This window comes from Carya illinoinensis, chromosome 15 (assembly GCF_018687715.1).
Source record: "Carya illinoinensis cultivar Pawnee chromosome 15, C.illinoinensisPawnee_v1, whole genome shotgun sequence".
NCBI classification, from domain to species: domain Eukaryota; kingdom Viridiplantae; phylum Streptophyta; class Magnoliopsida; order Fagales; family Juglandaceae; genus Carya; species Carya illinoinensis.
Genome location: NC_056766.1, coordinates 36,740,655 through 36,760,705, shown reverse-complemented (window position 1 = coordinate 36,760,705; position 20,051 = coordinate 36,740,655). Strand labels below are relative to the sequence as shown.

The following is a 20,051-nucleotide window of genomic DNA, read 5'->3' as shown; positions in this document are numbered from 1 at the left end:
GACTGTTCCAACTATAGATGTAGACCACTAGAGTCGAACCACGTAATTTCTTGTGTTGGTTTCGCATTTCTTTTATTATTCTTACTTTTATTTTGATCTTTCATGAGTATATACTGTGATTTCGAGTTTCTAACTTGTTTAAATAGAAAACTAAACCGATCACGTTAATCATATAATTTCTTGGAGTTTTGGTTATCTTTTGTTCAAATTAATTGCATATTACAACTAGTTACATTAATTTGATTCTTTGAGCATTTGTTTGTGAGAGGGCTGAAAATATAACAATATTATTATTGCTTTTCAATCGTAAAATTTGGTCTGAACTAAATGGATAATGGAAGTGATATTAAGTCATATACCTAATAGTACCAGTCTTTTAATTCGTGCATTAATTAATTACGGCTAATTGTGGGGAATACCTTCGATCGATTGGATTGAAACTTCAAACTCATGCATATATAGAGACATCAACGTCATGACTGACAAATTCATTTACGACGTTCCTATTGGAAATTGATCATCTTCCAGCTCCCAGCTTGAGCTTGCATGCAGATAATATGGCCGGGTGGATTAATGTCTCGCAAAAGATCATTGTATATATATATATATAGTTACGAGGTGGAATTTTACCAAGAATTATAAACATATTGGGGGTAGTTATAAGTTATAATTAGCAAATTAAGTTGACTGAGATCAGCGAGCACATGCATGTGTGGCCGGAATTATTGCCAAGTCGTGTGCGTGGCTTGCATATATGCATGGGATAGAATAATATTCAACGAGTCTCATACAATGATCAGGCCAGCCCACCAGGCTATCACTAGGAGACAAGAGGAAAGCAGGGAGGTAAATGAGAAGATTGTGTCAGAGGGTTGTCCATTTTAAAATTCCAAAACTTTCAAAACTTAAAAACTAATATATATCTAATATATATTATAATCAAGAACAAGACATGAGAACATAGATCATCATCTCGTACAATTGGTCACAAGAGTAACCTTATTGACGATGATAATAATAATACACGATTCTATAATAATAATAATATTACAAACAACGTACGTACACAGCATGATAGCCAGCTAGTCATTGGCCTTATTGTTCATAATGCAAGCAGCTTATAATATGTTACATATATTAACAGAAGCAGTATGAGTACTAGTATCAGCAGTAGTAGTAGTGGTAGTACTAGTAGTAGTACTAGTGGTAGTACTAGTGGTACTAGTTCTTGTGTTTTGATCTGACTTTTGCTGATTATCACCAATGATCATTGATTTGTCTTTTGTTGACTCCTGCATTTCGCTCGGATTATTAATGGCATTATCCCGTACTGCATTGGAAGCTACGAAAAGAAAGAGAAATTATGTTCATTAGAAAATAGAAAATAAAATTCTCAGAAAAGAGAGTTAACTAGAGCTAGGATATATAGAGATTCTTGTTTACCCAGCATTTGGCTTTGGTTAAAATTTATTTACAAAAGTTATCGTCACAAACGACCTAACAGGCCGTAAGTACGTAGGCGTTTATAATTAATGAAGATATGTAGGACTAAGTTGGAATATAGATCGAGATCATGATCACTCATCATGTAACAGGAAGTTGGAAACCTGCCGGCCAGTTTAATTTTGATGATTTGCAAAATTCTATCGAGTTTCAATATTTGCTACACAAAAGTACTCCATGTCTAATTACAATAGCAATACTATATTAATGCATGGGACCCATACTGGATAGGGATAGCAATTGGTGGGAATTAGCAAAAGTCAGAGCCCTATTCAATCCAAATGTCTCTTCTGAAAATTTGAAAATTATTATATGCCCTGGAAACCAACCTGACAAATCGCTGTGGTCTCTTGAGCGAAATGGGCTGTTTAGTGTGCGAAGTGCATATAGACTGATAAGGCTGGGAGATCAGATTTCAGTGGGTGAATGTTCCAGTGCAAGACAACATCAGGCTTTGTGGAAGGCAATTTGGAAGATGAAAGTCCCTCATAAGATCAAAATTTTTGCTTGGAGTTCTTGTCGGGATGGTCTACCTACTCAGTGTAATCTGAAGAAGAGGAAACTAATTAATGAGGAGGTGTGTGGCTTCTGTAATGGAAAGTGTGAAGATCTGGTGCATGCATTGTTCAGTTGCCCTTCTATTCGAAATCAGTGGAATATATTTCTGCCTCTAATGCAGAATGTGGCAGATACTGGTTCTATTTTTCAGACTGCTTTGAGTTTCCAAGCTACTGGCAATACAGCTGCTTTGACTTTCAGAAAAGAGAGCTTGCATATATATTCATTGCATGCGAACAGTACTACGAAATTCAAACAATATGTCATGGAATTTGGCAGCCTAGCTATATCTAGTCAAGACAAAATTAGGATATCATGTAATATATACTAAAAAAAAACAAGGAATATTCATGAGTTCTTTTTCATTGATTCATCTCAATTCATATTATTCATTCATTTACGTTAGCGCATAGATATCTAGTGATAATTTTCCGCTGGATAATAAGTCAAACTCAAGAATTAACTACACTCATGCATGCATCACAAACTTGGAAATCGGCCGCTAATTTACCTGAACGAGAAAGAGTCCAGTAGATGTCGTCGGCGCCCACACGCCATGCAAAGTAACCACCCAATTTAAGGTCAACTGCCTCCTTAACCTTTCCAAAGATGCACAATCCATCATCATAAACAATCCATTTGTCCCCATTAATTTTATTCGAGTAAACAGCATAATACTGGCTATCATACACGGTTTCATAAGTACCCCTCCGGAGTTCATCCTGGATATCTCTGTAGGCCATGGGCAGTTCACTTGCTGTATGAGCCGGTGCAAATAATCCAGAACGGGAACTCGGATTCGTTAGAATCCATGCATAGCCATAAAATGGAAGGCCGAGGACTAATTTGTTGGCCGCAACCCCTCCGTCAATCCATTTTTTAATGCCTTCACTTCCACACCTGTTTTGCTCTCGAGGATTACGCCACGCATGAACCGGTCCAGTATGCTCGGGTGAGTTGGAGGGACTCGGAGTATAGAAGTCAATGGCCAGTACGTTGATCCAATCCAACTTTTCATTAACAGCATTAATTATAGCCGGATTGAGATAATTGAAAGTAATGTTACCGTCTATATCAGGAATGCCCGGGTGGTGAAACACCGCCGCAGTAAGAAGCAACTTATTAGCTGGCTCCCTTGTCTTCGTGACGTCTAAGTCCAGGGCAGATCGCCATTCAAAGAGGAGCGAGGATAGCGGTTCCTCCTGGTCGGCTTTGGGGGGGTACATCCAGCAGAGGTCCAGGCCATCGAAATGGAACTTCTTGGCTAGATCTATGGACTCCGTTATGAGATTCTTACGCTTATCACTGCTTGCCACCACTGCAGACAGGTCAGCGCCTTCACCACCGATGGATAACAGAGCTTTCACCGTAGGGTTTCGTTGTCGAACCGTGTCGGGGAAGGTTTGGAATTGTTCCTCGTATTTGGGAGGAAAGGTCACCCCGCCAGTATCACTGTTGACCACGGCAAAGCCAGCATAAAGATGTGTGAAGAGTTCAGAAGGTATTTCTGCTACCAGCCGGATGTTGTCAGGCCGGAAAAACCAGTATCCAGCTTTCACAACATCAGTACCAGCACTGGAAGCCATTCGATCGAGGAAAGCTGAATTAAGCAGGTGTAGTTACTATATTTGGTGGTAGGAGTAGTGGTAGTTGCTAGGCATGTATGCGTGCGTATTTATAGCCTTTTCAAAGCCGTATAGAAACAAGGCATGCATATTAATTTTTTGATGTTGTTCCAAATCCCAATTACTATTGATAAAGTGTTAAAACTGCATAATTAAGCACTTAATTATGCAATAGATTATTGTACTTGAATAATTTGATAATCCTTGATATTTTACACAAAAAGATTCAAAATGCAGCCGGTTCTAACAAGGATACACATGACACTTACGTTGTTGAGCCACATCAAGTTTAATACACTACAACAAAAATAGGTTTTAGTGACAGATGAAACTATCACAAGAAATGAAAAAAAGGTCACGAAATATATTTGGTGACGGTTTCTGACCGTCACCACCACTGTCACGTAATGTGCGTCACGGATTACATTTGGTGATAGTTTACTGTACAAGCGTCACTAAAAATATTTTTAGTGACGGTTGAGGAAGTGCTGTTTGAAATAACGTTCGAACGTATCATTTTCTGTGACGGTTAGAATCTGTCACAGAAAATTTAGTTCGAACGTAAAATATTACGTTCGAAAGTAAAAAAGACGAGCTGACATCCGAACGAGAAAAGGTAACGTTTGTTGATTATAGTTCGGACGTATAATGTAAACGTTCGAACGTTTGTATGTGCGAACGTTACATTCGAATCTAAAATCCAACGAAAACGAAATAATGTCCGAACGTTTGTATCATAACATTCGGACGTTAATTCGAATGTTAAGAGAGTAGAGTTCGAACGTAAAGTGTACGTTCGAATGTTTGGAACGTTATACTTTTTTGACATTCAAATGTATTTTTGACTTGGGTTTAAACGTTCGAACGTTTTGTTACTATTTCGTATGGTTACGTTCGAATGTGTAATACTGTTGAAATGTATTTTATTTACATTCGAACGTACATATCAGAAATGCTAAACTCATCCACTTAATAAACAAACCAATTGTTTCATATTACAGTACATATTTCACAACCAACATTGTTTGAAACTGTTTTCAAATTAGATGTTAAAAAGTAATACACAAATAAAATTCATTTCTTTTTCTTTCCTCGCCCAGCATGATTCTGTTGCAATGACATAACACGCTCCATTTGCAGCATCATCTCCCGCTGCACTTGCTCTTGGACCTCACTACGGATTTTTTCCTCCTGGTCTCTTTGTTGGTCCTGCAAACGCATCTCTAAATGAGACTGTCGCTCTAAGAGGGACTCCAACTCTTGCTGTCTAGACCTCATATACTCATTCTCGCGTCGTGCAGCTTCTAAATCTTTGGTAAGATTATTAATTTGTGATGTCGATGAGGTTGAGGAAGATGAACCGGAATGTTTGAAAGATCGTCCCAAACCTCTTGCCATACTAGAGTTGGGCCCAAGTACCTGTGAAAAAATGTCCAAGTCACTAGGAGAGGATTCCCCAGAAGCTGACTGCATCTCCATCATTTTTCCCTGCAGTTTGAAAGATCAAAACACACAATAAGTAACATATTAAAAGAAATACAAATAAAAAATAATTTAATCACATGTTACATAATTTATTTAACAAAAGGAACACCGCTTACATAATTAATTGCAACTGCAGGATTCATCCACTCACTATGCTCATTAGTGTAAGCAGCAGCATAGACATGAATGAAGGAAAAGTTTTCAGGATCATCATGTTTATAAGAAAACGACATTAGCAATTTGAAAAAGACAGTGTTAGTACTTCTATAAAAGAATAATAAGAAAAAATATGAATTATTGCGTTTATTAATTACCATTTTTTAGCAAGACGATGGAATGATCTTGAACCAGCACGATGGTGAATAGTCAGAGCAGATCTATTATTTGCATTTTTAGAACTTAAGTGCTACAAAAATAATTCCCACCGTTAATTGTAATATATGTACATACATATAATATAAACAACAAATATAAATGTAAATAATTATAGAAAATAAATCTAGAATACCTGATATTCTGGAGAGGCAAAAAGATCACAACACTTTATCCAGTCGTCTAATTTCATCTGTTGGAAAGGGCACTATGTAGCCTCTTCAAACGTCTCAAATTTCTTGAAATGGTCGTGACATCGTCCCTTGTGACGTCGGAATAGTATAGCCATTAACTCATTCACAGTTCTCAAATCCTCGCTAGGACCAAAGTCGAGGTCAAATTCATCCTAATTATAAATTAATTACGTTAAAAATATGACAAACTAATGTAGGTGAAAAAAATGATATAATAAGTAAACTCACTAGCACACGACTCCGAATGTGTTCCTTAATCTCATTCGGCACATCTCTCCAAGAGCGCACATAAAATGAAGTGTAAGCTCGAACTACTGTGCCAATATAGGAGGAAAGCGCTGCTACACTATCATTCACTCCTCCAGTGGAATTATCAGGAATTGTGATTTTCAGTTTACCATGCCTTCGATTTTTCTCAAGTGAGATGTTGCGTGTATAGTCACGACTGCGACGAGCCAATTGTTCATAAACTAATAGATAATAGTGTAATTTTGAAGGTTATATATATTATTTATTGAAACAAACCTCTTGATTATATATAGTATTAACGTAAACATTCCTTACCGGTAGGTGTCGACTGTGCATCGTTCTCTGTAATGTTAACTTCATCTTCGGGAACGGACTCCTCAGGTGGAGAGTCCTCAATGGGTTCAGGACTTGGACTCGGTAGAGTAGGCACATTTCTCCTTTGTCTTTTTGGCGGCATACTTGGAAATGATTATATATAACAAAAAAATATTATTAGAATAAATTTATATTTATTATAAAATTCTATAATGGTTGTATATGAATAAACTTTTTAGTACTTTTAGTCTTCATCTTCAAATGTATTTTCCATGTTTGTTTCAGAATCTCTCTATATAACATCTTCGTCATCATCATCAAGCTCTTCTTCGTCATCCTTATCCACTTCCCCCTCGGATTCTTGTTCGTCTTCTTCTTCTGACTCTTCTTCTATACTTTTCTCACTTACTTCAATTGAATGATAATTTAATGAAAACGGGTCGAGATGGATGAGTGGGACGTCATCTCTACATAAGGGGAGCAACTCGAGTCCACCGAGGTCAACAAATAAGTTAATACCCCCTCCTCCATCTTCCTGGTAGGCCTCTACATTTGGAGTGTCATCTTCATCTCCACTATTATCGTAATCTGCACTCGTTCCTACTTCATATATATTTCGAGGGACAAATTTTTGTACAACTCGCCAAGTTTTCTCTCCACTATCTTCATCAGCACTTTTCATTGGATCAATCAAGTAATAGATTTGAGTAGCTTGACAAGCCAGTACAAATGGATCATTTTCGTACCATTTAGATGCAGTATTGACACTCGTAAAATGATTATCCCTATATATCGAATTCCGACCACCGCCTAGATCCCACCAATCACATTTAAAGACATATGTTATAGACCCACCCAGATATTTCAATCCGATAATATCATGAATGACACCATAATAATCAATATCATCTGTTCCATGACTCCCCTCGACCAAGACAGCACAGTTTTGAGTTTTTCTATTACGTTCACGGTCCAGAGTATGGAATCTATAACCTCGAACTGTGCATGCAGTGTATCGAAGTGCTCTGTTTGATGGACCACGGGCCAATGCATACAATTCAAAAGAGACTGATCCGAGATCACGAGCACGTTGTTCCAATATCTAACAATTTAAATAATGTCATTTATTAAATATTAGCTAGAGTTAAAACTTTCATCATGTAATATATATTATAGAGTTTAGTTCATACACGTTGTTCAAACCATCCAGAAAATTCTGACTCGTGTCTTGCCACTATATCCTCGACGCCTTCCATCTTAAGTTTGTCCATGTGCTCACTGTATAGTATAATTTATCATATTATTTTACATAACAATAATTAAAGAAATTCCTCATTATCTTTAGAATTATTTAAACCTTGTACAACGACATACCTGAGATAGTGATCAATCTCCTGACAATTATTTAGCACGTACCACCGAACTTTACCCAACTCTGTATCAAGTAAATCGTAACCCGTTTGTGCACCCAAAGGTCGTACATTCTGAGAAAACACTGATAGCTCACGAGGAGGCAGAGCAGCAAGATCAGAATTTTGTTCTTGACGAATAAATCGTGTCTCAACACCACGAAGATATAAAGAGCAAAATGTTAACAATTTATCGTGTATATAGGCCTCTGCTATTGAACCCTCAGCTCTGGCTTTATTCCCAACAGTGCGCTTCAGTCGACCTAAATATCTTTCAACTGGATACATCCAATGAAACTGTACCGGTCCACCCAACATGATCTCCTAGGGTAAATGTATTGCTAAATGGACCATGACATCAAAAAATGACGGTGGAAAGATTTGCTCAAATTTACATAGTATAGTAGCAATGTCTTCTTCTAGTTTCTGCAGCATATCTCGATTCACTACCCGAGCACACAAATCCTTAAAAAACATACACAGTTTAGTTATGGCAACACGTACAGCAGATGTTAGCTTCCCACGAATTCCTACCGGTAATAACTTATGCAAAAATACTTGACAGTCATGACTTTTCAATCCACCAATTTTCCAGTCATCATGGCTTACGCATCTACTGATATTTGAAGCATAACCATCTGGCAACTTCACACCTTACAACCATTTGCAGAAGTCCATCCTCTCCTCCCTTGTCATTGTAAAACATGCATGCGGCATGACCACCCTCTCACCTTCCACTCGTAAATGCAAATTATGTTTAATTCCCATTCTCTCAATATCTTTCCTTGTCTTAATCGTATCTTTCGTCTTTTTATTGATGCTCATCAATGTACCGAGTATATTATCACAAATATTCTTCTCAATATGCATTACATCCAAACTATGTCACAACATGCAAGACGACCAATACGGCAACTCAAAAAAAAAAAATACTACGCTTTGTCCAATTCAATTCTGCTACGCCTCGTTTTCTCTTGTTCTTTCCCCGACCTTTGCCAAAATTGTTCGCTGCCACATGTACCAATTGTTCCAGGATCTCTTCCCCAGACAATTCATTTGGCGCAATTCTATCTTCTACTCGTCCATCAAACTTAGCAGATTCTGTTCTCCATGCATGATTTGTTGGTAGATAACGTCGATGACCCATGAAACACAACTTTTGAGAATATTTTAACCACTCACTAGTAGTTTCTTTATTACACGTCGAACACACTAACTTTCCTTTAGTACTCCAGCCGAAAAGATTCCCATATGCCGGAAAGTCATTTATCGTCCACATTACCGCAGCATGCATCTGAAAAGTTGTTGATGTGGATGCATCATAAGTTCTAACGCCTGCTTCCCATAACTCTTTCAACTCTTCAATCAACGGCTGCAAATATACGTCAATGTCATTCCCAGGTGATCTCGGGCCGGGGATAAGCAAAGTTAACAAAAAGTTGGGCGCCTTCATGCACCTCCATGGTGGAAGATTGTACGGAATCAACACTACAGGCCAAGTGCTATAACTTGTACTCATATTTCCAAAAGGGTTGAATCCATCAGTTGTGAGTCCGAGGCGCACGTTCCTTGCTTCTATCCCAAACTCTGGATACTGATTATCGAAAGATTGCCACGCAAGTGAGTCAGCAGGGTGCCTCATAAATCCATCATTTTGAACTCTTTTCTCTTTATGCCACTTCATATCGTGAGTTATTTTCTTACACATGTATAATCTTTGCAACCGGGATTTCAATGGGAAATATCGCAATACTTTAACCGGCACGCTTTTCTTATCCTTCCACCTCGACTCTCCGCATACAGGACATGCTTGTTTCTCCTCGTTCTCATTCCAAAATAAAATACAATCATTCTTGCACGTATGTATGGACTTATACTCAAACCCTAATCCCTTTCTCAGCTGTTTCGCTTCATAAAAGTTCTTCAGCAATGCAGATCCTTCGGGAAGCACTTCGTTAAATAAGTCTAATACTATGTTAATTGCTTTGGTTGACATTCCACACAATGACTTTATGTGAAGCAACCGCACAATAAACGACATTTTAGAATGTTTTGTACAGCCTGGATAAAGCTCGCGCTTTGCATCTTCCCACATTTCTGGAAAATTATCTGAATCATTCCGTCGCCCACTTGAGCCATTGTCGTCAACCTCATCCATAAACATCCCAGCTCCAATGTCACTCAACATCTCCTCCATCTCATCTCGCTCATAATCATCATCCACGTGCCGCAAATTTTCCCGCTGACTGAATAAGTCATCCGCTGATTCTGCATACGGCTCACCATGCAGTACCCATCGAGTATACCCCAAATCCATACCGTTCACAAATATATGACTTTCAGCTTCATCCAATCCTATCGCACACAAATTTTTACAACCTCGACATGGACACTTAATGTAACCACAACTATCAGCAGAGGCCTTTGCAAAATCAATAAAGGCCCTTACTCCACGCGCATAGGGTATGTAATCTTTTCCAAGTCTATCGCGTAGATGCATCCAACTTTTATCCATTTTTAAAAACATCTCATTTTTTAGTAACACGTATAAGAGTTAAATACACATGCATGTCATGATACATCATGTTCAAAGTACTATTTCTCAAGGTAGTTGGTCCTATCCCATTCGAGATTATATTCTCCATATTGCACAAGTCCCGTCACTCTACTACTTTCAACGTCAGTAGAAATTTCGGTAGCACTTCCCCATAGTTCTCCGAGTATACATGTTCACATATAGGGATTATGACCCTAGGAACAGTATACCTGAAGAACAAATGTGGAAGTTACCGAAACTTCATACTAAACGTTCAAAGTAGGAATAACGTTTATGTGCAATACAGATAATATAATCTCAAACTGTCCACACTGGACAATTCAGGAATTAATGTACACCTAAATGTACACTAATTCCCAAACAGGTCTAAGGTTATTTATGTAATGTTATACAATATCTAATAAAAAAGTCTACAAATAAATTAGTACACATTGTTTGAATTAACATTATGTACTAATAACATTTATATTATTAATGATTGATAACACTTAGAAATTATTATTAGACTTATATAATTCCTAATAACTGATTATACTTATTATCAGCTATATAATATATAACACTACTATAAAATAATTTATAATTACTATTATAAATTCTTGATAATACTTAGAAATTTTATATGTAAGATGAGGTTATAAGTATCTATATTATATATATAACAATTATTAAAAATTGTAATTATAAAATAATAATTCTTAAAAATCTAATAGCTCAATAATAACAAATATTTTATCTAATAATATATTGTATAGAGTTATTAGTATCAATCCCTAATAATAATTTCTAAGTAATTATAAATAGTATTAAAGAAGGAATAATAAGAAATAGATAAGTAATTATAATAATAATTACTTATTATTATAATAATAATTATAAGAAGTTTGGCAATAATAGTAATAATTATATAATAACTGATAACAATTAAGTGTTATCAATATATAGTATAACTAATAATTATAATCTAATTTACTATATATTATATTAAATAGGAAATAAATAAGTCTCTTATATGCTATTTTAAGTATTATAATAAGTATTATCAAGAATTATAGTGTGATTATCAAGAAATTTCTAAGTATTTGTGTATTACTAAAACATATTACTAAAACATACACTAAAACATACACAAATATTCACAAATAATTATTATTCAACACCATACAATACACCTAAAGCATTAATATCTACTATGCACAACAAATAATCAGACTATTTATTTATTTCGAAATTGTTATATATATTCTTTAATTACAACATATTACTAAAACTACAACTAAAACATACACTATAGTCACAAATAATTATTATTCAACACCATACAATATACTAAAACATTATCACATTAAGAATAAACATATAAAAAGTCTACAATTTTTCTTTTTAATTCATCCAAACAACACAATCCATATCACAAATTAAATCCACAATAAAAATGTAACTAAATAGAGTTTAGTATATACCTTGTGCCCAAAATAAATTCCTCTTCAAAAATCAAAAATTCTCAACAATTCACAACAAATGATCCTTCAAAAAAATACACAATATTAGTTAGTTAAATATATATAAAAAAAACATTGGCAAATATTATGTAAATTACAAACAAAATAAAGAAAAAAAATAAATTACCTTAATGCTTGTAATTCCTTTGCAAACTCTCTCTCACACGTTTAATCTCTCTCACACTAACAAACATACACTCTCTCGTTCTCTCCCTCTCTCTAAAACTCTCTCTCTCTCTCTCTCTAAATTCACGCACGACAGAAAGCAGAAATAACTCTGCTTTCCCGTGCGTGAAACTTTTATATTCTGCTTCTTATACAATTAACGTTCGGACGGTCATTAATGAACGTTCGAATGTTAATTTACCCACCGAACGTTCACTTTGTAACGTTCGAACTTATAATTATTCCGCCTACCATTTATACAATACGTTCGAACTTAACTTGGTAACGTTCAAACGTTATATTTAACGTTTGAACTTATTGTTAATTATTTGTTTAAGCGGGAAAATTTCCTCCGAATTTATTATTACGTCCGAACGTTATTAAAGAAGGTTCGAACGTAAATTTGATTATTTTATTTTTACATAACTGAAGTTAGTATAATATATAAATAATTTAAATATTAAATTATAATATTAGTTAATATTATATTAACTAATAATATAAAATATATTATTATATTACAGCTATATAATATAATAACTATATTTTATATTATAGTTATAATAAGTATATATGTAATATACTATATAGTACTAATTGTATATTATACTAGTATTATAGTAGATATTATACTATATCTAATAACTATATTAAAGTAACAAAGTTATTAGATAATATAGTATAAGTATTATATAGTATATAAATCTATATATAATAACTATATAATATAGTATCTATAATATATAGTATATATTATAGATATAATATGCTACTAGTATATTATATAGTATATATACAACTTGTATAATAATATAGTAACGTTCCTACAAATATATACTATATTTGTGTATACAATTAGTGTATATATATATCCAACAATATATATATGGACTATAGTAGTATATTAAAGTCATATACTACTATAGTCTATATGTAACTATGATATATATATAATACTAACCTATTATATATATAATTATATTAAGACATATATATTATTTAGAAAATTAATATTTATATATTATATATATTTTATATATTTTATAGTTAATACTATAGTAACTATAGTATATATTATATATATTTTATAGTTAATACTATAGTATTATATAGGAAAATATATTATATATATAGTTAATAACTATATAACAATAGTATAATATACGTTAGTTATTATACTATTGTTAATATTAGACTATATTATATACTCTATTATATAATAACTAATAAATATAATATACTATATAATATAGTATATAGTATACTATATAATATAGTATATAATACATATATAACACTATATACGTATTAACACTATATATTATATATAACACTATATACACTATATAGTATAACACTATATAATATACAATGTACTGTATAGTATATAACACTATATAGTATATAGTGTACACTATATACACGTATAACACTATATAGTATACACTATATACGCTATTAACACTATATACTATATAATATACATATATTATACGTATATAATATTATTATATATTATATAATATATCATATTATATAGTAATATATAGATAATATAATATATATTATATTATTAATATATTATATAATATATATAATATAATATATAGTGTAAAAACGTTCGAATGTTATAATTAAAACTTTCGGACGTGTTAATTAACGTCCGAACTTATACGTTATACGTTCGCATGTTAACATAATGTCCGAACGTACAAGTTATACGTTCACACGTATGATTCTAAGTCCGAACGTATAATGCATAACGTTCGCATGTAGAGGAAACGTTCGAACGTTAACTGTAAATAAAGCCAGGCCCGACGGTTTCCAGGCCATAACATTCATCCAAAACTCAAAAATTCTTGAAACCCACCGTAGGCCGGTTATAACACTTGCATTTCCGGCCACCATTCGCACTAAATTGATAAAATAGGACCGTAGAAACATTCCCCGCTGTTAGTAGACTATTATTTTGGTTGTTTGTGGCTTCGAAACATGCGTTTCGAAGCTTTCGGTAATGGCTGAGTCGACTCAGCGATTCCGTGTCGTAACATTCGGACGTCACGACACAACGTCCGAACGTGTGACCTTTAGTATTCTTTACGTTCGCACATTAAATGATAAAGTGCGAACGTATTATTTATTCGTGCGAATGTTCTTATCCAACGCTTTAACAGAACGTGGGATAAAACGTTCGAACGTAAACCGTTGGTCTTCTTCGGCTAGTAAGAACGTCCGAACGTATGACGGTTCAAATTCATTACGTCCGAACGTTTATATCATACGTTCGGACGTAATGAACTCATTCGTACGTTTTTATCAAACGTTTGAATGACACGTTCAATAAGAACATCCGAACGTATCATATTTGTAAATTCGCACGTGACAATTTTAATTTTAACGTGCGAACGTACGTTCAATAACGTTCGAACGTTTCCTATTAAAATATTTTTATATTGTTTCTTTTTATTATTATTATTTTAGATATTGAAAAAGTGAAATTATTTAAAAATTTTACTGGCAAAATTATGTAAATTTATAAGGATGATATTTTAATTTTCTGTATAATCCATATATGTCATAATACGTATGTATCTGTGATTCTAATCACTTTTTTTTAAATATTATAACTTATATTTTTTTTGAAATTTTCAGGATATGGCCCAGTATATGACGACAAGGAAGCGAGGGAGGGATGGAGGCAATCCGGACATTGCTCGACTGGGGGCACGAACTGTTATGGGGGAACGAGAAATCCTCATTAATGAGTTTGATGAGCTCAGCTGGGAGTAGAAGACGCTGAGAGACGTCTTCGTCACCAGAGGCTGGGGCCCCATATGCACATTGAGGGGAAAGATTTACTCCTCAATGGTTCGAGAGTTTTACATTGGGATGGCCATCATGCCTAACGATGCATCATCCCATACTCTCAGTGTACGCGGTGTACAGTTTCAGTTCTCGGCGGATGTTCTCGCCGACTTACTGCAGATTCCGCGTATACTACCTGAGTCGACAGCTGCTCAGGCTGGTGACATAGCAGCTGCATTTTCCCCGGGCATATTTGAGGCAGATCCAGCCGTTTCTGCTTCATCTTCGGGCCCTGTTGAGTTTATGCCCAGTCATGAAGAAGATCGACCCGAGGGCGATCCTATTGCTGCTGAGGTTGGTGATGATGAGCGGGACCAGGATTTCTACATCCTCACTGGCACGGACCGCACGAAACTCGATAGGTCGAACTCCTTCAGCCAGAATCAGCTGCTGCCTTTCTTTCGCATGTTGCACATTTTTGTTACAACAAATGTAGACTCGGTGGCACATAAGAGCACATTCAGTTGGGCTCGTGCACAGTTCCTGATTTGCTTGGCACGTGGTGAGCCCATTGACTTGCCCCTTGTTATATTTGAGCTAATCCGTTACGAGGCCAGCATCGTTACCACGGATAATCTCCCGTACGGAGTCATCATCAGCCGCTTATTACTAGCCCGGGGAGTGCCACTCCGGGCAAAGGAGATGGTGATAAACCAGATGAGCCCCATCGACATAACCACACACCGCCGGAGCATTGGACAGGGGAGAGGCTCAGCTCGGCGTCAGTCTGGTCCTACGCCAGATTTGTTCCCCCGACTAAGTCTGGGGCCGATGTTGCTCGCCCGTCGGCGAGTACTAGTCAGCAGCCGGGAGTTACATCTGCTGGGGATGTGCGACCTGCTTGGGTTGATGCAATGATGACAGATATGAAGGCACATATAGACCGACAGATCGGTAGACAGATTGCGCATATAGATCAGGCTGTCGCACATCTTGCACATCATGTAGATGTGCTAAACAATAAGGTTGAGACATTGACTGAGGAGTTTCGATCTTTTGTAAACCAGCAGTTCTGAAAGTGATTTGTAAAAATTTATCATATTTTATTTTTTATTTTCGACATATGTAATGGACACAAATATTTAATGTATGTATTGTGTGGCTTAATTTCTACTCTTAATTTTATTTTAATATACCGTTACTCAACCTTACTATTAAAAAAATATATATTATGGTTAATTTATGTAAATTAACATATAACGTTCGAACCTTATCACTTTAACGTTCGAATATTGGCGCTAATATATTAACGTTCACACGTAATTTATAAAAAAGTTTGAACGTTCGCGCTAATATTTTTACGTTCGCACGTCAATATACATAACATTCGAACGTTATTGTGACATGCGAATGTATTATGTGAAAGGTCCGAACGTTTTAATATTCTTGCCCAACATTTAGTGACAGTTCTCACAAACCGTCACAATAAATACGTTTTAGTCACAGTTTGGAAACCATCACTATTTATAATCTGTCACTAAAAGCCATATTTGTTGTAGTGATATTTCAGTTTTACCCTTATAGTTCTGAGCACTTAATCTTAATTGCTGTAAGGCATTTTTGAAAATATGCCTAAGGGAATTAGAGAGAGAAGCAGAGCACGAGATGGGGAAAATTGGATCTAAAAATAAAATGTGTGATCCCAGGAAAAACAAATGAATTAAAGGGAAGTGGTCCCAGCCTCCACGTACACAATGAGCATAGTAAATCTAAGTAATAGACCTTAGTAAATCTAATAAATATTGAGACTAAAATTATGGAGAATAGTTTTCTTGTGTTCAAATTAATGGTATTAATGCATGTCATGTGGCCGATTCTAAGTTAGATGATGGCCTTTAAAAAAAAATCAAAACACTCAACTTTATATGTCATTAAACATATATATATATATATATATATGTTGAATACAAAGTTATATATGTGAGGGAAAAAGTTGAATACAAAAATTATAAAGTTAAAAGAGGGTTAGAATATTATTAATTTCTAATATTTTTTTTGTTTTTAGATTCGCAAAAGTTGAATTGTTTTTTATATTTTGTTTTATTTTTGGTATGTACAATATATGATGTTTTCTAAGTTTAATTAATTATGCATTATATCTTTCTTTTATAAATTAATTGTTGATTACTATTATTAATTCTTTAATTGATTAAATGTTTTATTAAAATAGTGTTATCATTCGAACGTTAACTGACAGTTCAAAACTTGGTGATTTAAATGCTCGAATGGTTTCAATGGACGTTCAAACGGTAAATTAGTTTCCAGCAAATGACCTGCCAATTTTTTTCCCAAACGCGAATGATTATTTCACTAGGGAAGAAATTTATCATCCCCAAGTAAACCGTTCGAACATGTTCTAACAGGAAGCATGTTTCAGAATGTTTTTGGAACGAAATCAGAAATTCGTCCGTACATCTTACATTTTGGGATGATTTTCGTCAAAGAAAAATCGTCCCAAAAGCTCAAAAGTGTTGTAGTGAATGACCTCCATTATTTACATCGCTCCCAGCATGAACATGCATGCAGAAAATATGGCCAGGTGGATTGTCTTGCAAAAGATCATACGTATAGTTACGAGGTGGAAATTTCCCAAGAATTAACATATCGGGGACGGGGTATTAGTTTCTAGCTAAAGATATTGATCTGTTGGATGCAATTTGTCTTCGATCCCTACGTTAACGTTAGATGTTTATTAACTCATAAAATGTACGTATTGTCCTAATTTTTTATCTGATCTTAAAGCAAGCTAACATCCTCGTTTATAATGTGTTCATGTGCGTCAGCTCGTACGTGTACATATAACATATGAGGCCCAAGATCGATCATATCATCGTAAACTTGTGCATGCATGCTTGCATCGTGCGGCCGACATGAAATTAAGCCTTCACGTGCCTGAAATTAAGGGACTAATTGAAGAGTACAGCGATACCTCTCCTATTATAGATTAAAATTATTACCATAAGAGTAGTACGTAGTACCACTCCCACTATCATGTCTAAAACAAATTATCCCAACTCCCAAACAACCTATTTAACCGACTAATATAAAAAAATTTCTTTACGTACCTAAAACTAGAGACCACCTACATACTCATAGTAGATATGCATTATTAATTTATCCTTAAGTACTACAATATTTATTTCACTACAAGATATTAGGCATTTTTCAACGCTCACAATCATCACAAAAACTCCTAAAAATCAGTGCATTTGACAAGTTTCAATGATTTTAAGTTTGCTACAGTTTCGACAAAACTAAGTGTTCACTTTTGATCAATTTCATCAATCGATAAAAATCGTCGGTAAAATAATATTACCAGCGAATTTTTTTTTTTTGCCGCAAATGACCAAAAAATAAATGTTGGGAATGATGATCCATTTACATATGAATCGTTGAAAAAGGTCATCGCAGCTATTTACGTCGTCACAAAAGCTGTAGAAATCGCCAGAAATGACTGTTGCTTAATTTTTTCCCAACGATGTAGAACTATCGTTGTTGAAAATATTTCCAACTGGTTTTTATCACCACTAATAGACCTAAAATTACTACCTCTCGAGACGTAGTACTACTCCCACTATCGGCCAGCATGAACATGCATGCAGATAATATGGCCAGGTGGATTTTCTTGCAAAAGATTATGTATAGTTACGAGGTGGAAATTTCCCAAGAATTAACATGTCGGGGCCGGCGTAGTTCGTTTCTAGCTTGAGATATTGATCTAGCTGTTGTTAGAAGTTAGTCTTCCCCACGTTAGATGTTTATTAAATGATAAAATGTACGTCTCGAAAAGAAAGATTTATAAATTGTACGTATTGTCCTAAGTGTTGATCTGATCTTAAAGCAATCTGGCTACTTTTACCACACAATCCGGCCATCTAACATCCTCGTTTATAATGTGTTCATGTGCGTCAGCACATACGTCCAATCCTTTTAACTAGGAGTTTTAAAGTGATCTAACGAAATAGATTTTGAAATAATAAATTTTAAATAAAATAATTTAAACTCAGTAACTTAGTAAAATAAAATAATAAAATTTAACAATAAACTAATTTAAAATAAAGAGTATAATAAAATAAATAAAAGTCAAATAAAACACTACAACTCAATATTAATAAAATAAAATAGTTAAAACTCAACAATAAAACAATTCAAGCTAAAGATTAATTAAAATGTGAAATAATTATTAATACCAAGAAAACACATTATTTAAATCTCACGACTTAAAAAATATCATAAAACAATATAACGAGAAACACGTTTAATTTAAAATAAAAGAACAACTAATTATAATTATTTTAAATAATCATTCAATAAAAATACACGTAAATACAGAATATCACATCGCATACATGTACATATAACATATGAGGCTCTAGATCGATCATGACATCGTAGACTTCTGCATGCATGCATGCATCATGCGGCCAACAAGAAATTAAGCCTTCATGTCCCTGAAATTAAGGGACTAATCGATCGAAGAGTACGACGATACCTCTCGTATTATAGATTAAAATTATTACCATAAGAGTAGTACTACGTACTACTCCTAATATGTCTAAAACAAATTATCCCAACTCTCAAACAGCCTATCTAACCAACTAATATAAAAAATTTCTTTACATACCTAAAACAAGAGACCACCTCCAAACTCGTAGTAGATATGGATTATTAATTTATCCTTAAGTACTACAGTATTTGTTTCACTACAAGAATCAGGCATTTTATAGCGCTCAAAAGCATCGTAAAAATTAGGGATGGGCAGTGAGACCCCGGGACCCGCTGCCCCGCCCCGTTCGCCCCGCCCCCGCATAGGACGGGGCGGGGCGTCCGCACCGGTTAGGGCTGGGGCGGGGCCCCCCGGCTCGTATGGGCCTACCCAGCGGAGTCGGGGGACGGAAACGGACTCCTCCCAGTTCGTTTCATTTAACCCACTAAATGAAACAGCACCGTTTTGTCCACCACAAAATGGCGCCGTTTCATTAATGGGTTAAGTTTAACCCTAACACCCCCGATCCCATCCCCCCACCCCCACCCCGGTCCCCTCCCGAGTCCCCCCTTCGGCCTTCACACTCGCACGAAACCCACTCCCGTCGACGCCCCCGTGTTCCCTCCTCCCTCTCGCAACCAATCCGGCTACCGCACGTCGTATTCCCTCCTCCCTCTCTCTCGCACGACACACGATGCCGGACGCACGATAAATTTTCTCCTTTTTATTTTTTCTCCGTTGATTTTTAAATTTTTTGAGTTTTGAT

General features: G+C 35.1%; 1 protein-coding gene across 1 annotated transcript; it reads right to left on the bottom strand.

The window, feature by feature from the left end:
- Positions 1–960: 960 nt before the first annotated feature.
- LOC122297678 (class V chitinase-like) lies at positions 961–3,687 on the bottom strand. Its single transcript, XM_043107821.1, has 2 exons — positions 2,573–3,687; positions 961–1,342 (listed from the first exon to the last, which is right to left on the bottom strand). The coding sequence occupies exons 1-2, from the start codon at positions 3,645–3,647 to the stop codon at positions 1,119–1,121; spliced, it is 1,299 nt and encodes a 432-aa protein (XP_042963755.1). The 5' UTR covers positions 3,648–3,687; the 3' UTR covers positions 961–1,118.
- Between the last annotated feature and the right edge of the window lie 16,364 nt (positions 3,688–20,051).

Bases quoted from the DNA above. Each gene is read 5' to 3' on its own strand.
- LOC122297678 (XM_043107821.1), bottom strand. From the start codon at position 3,647: ATGGCTTCCAGTGCTGGTACTGATGTTGTGAAAGCTGGATACTGGTTT. The intron at 1,343-2,572 runs GTAAATTAGCGG...TTCTTTTCGTAG, and splicing joins CTGGACTCTTTCTCGTTCAG to CTTCCAATGCAGTACGGGAT.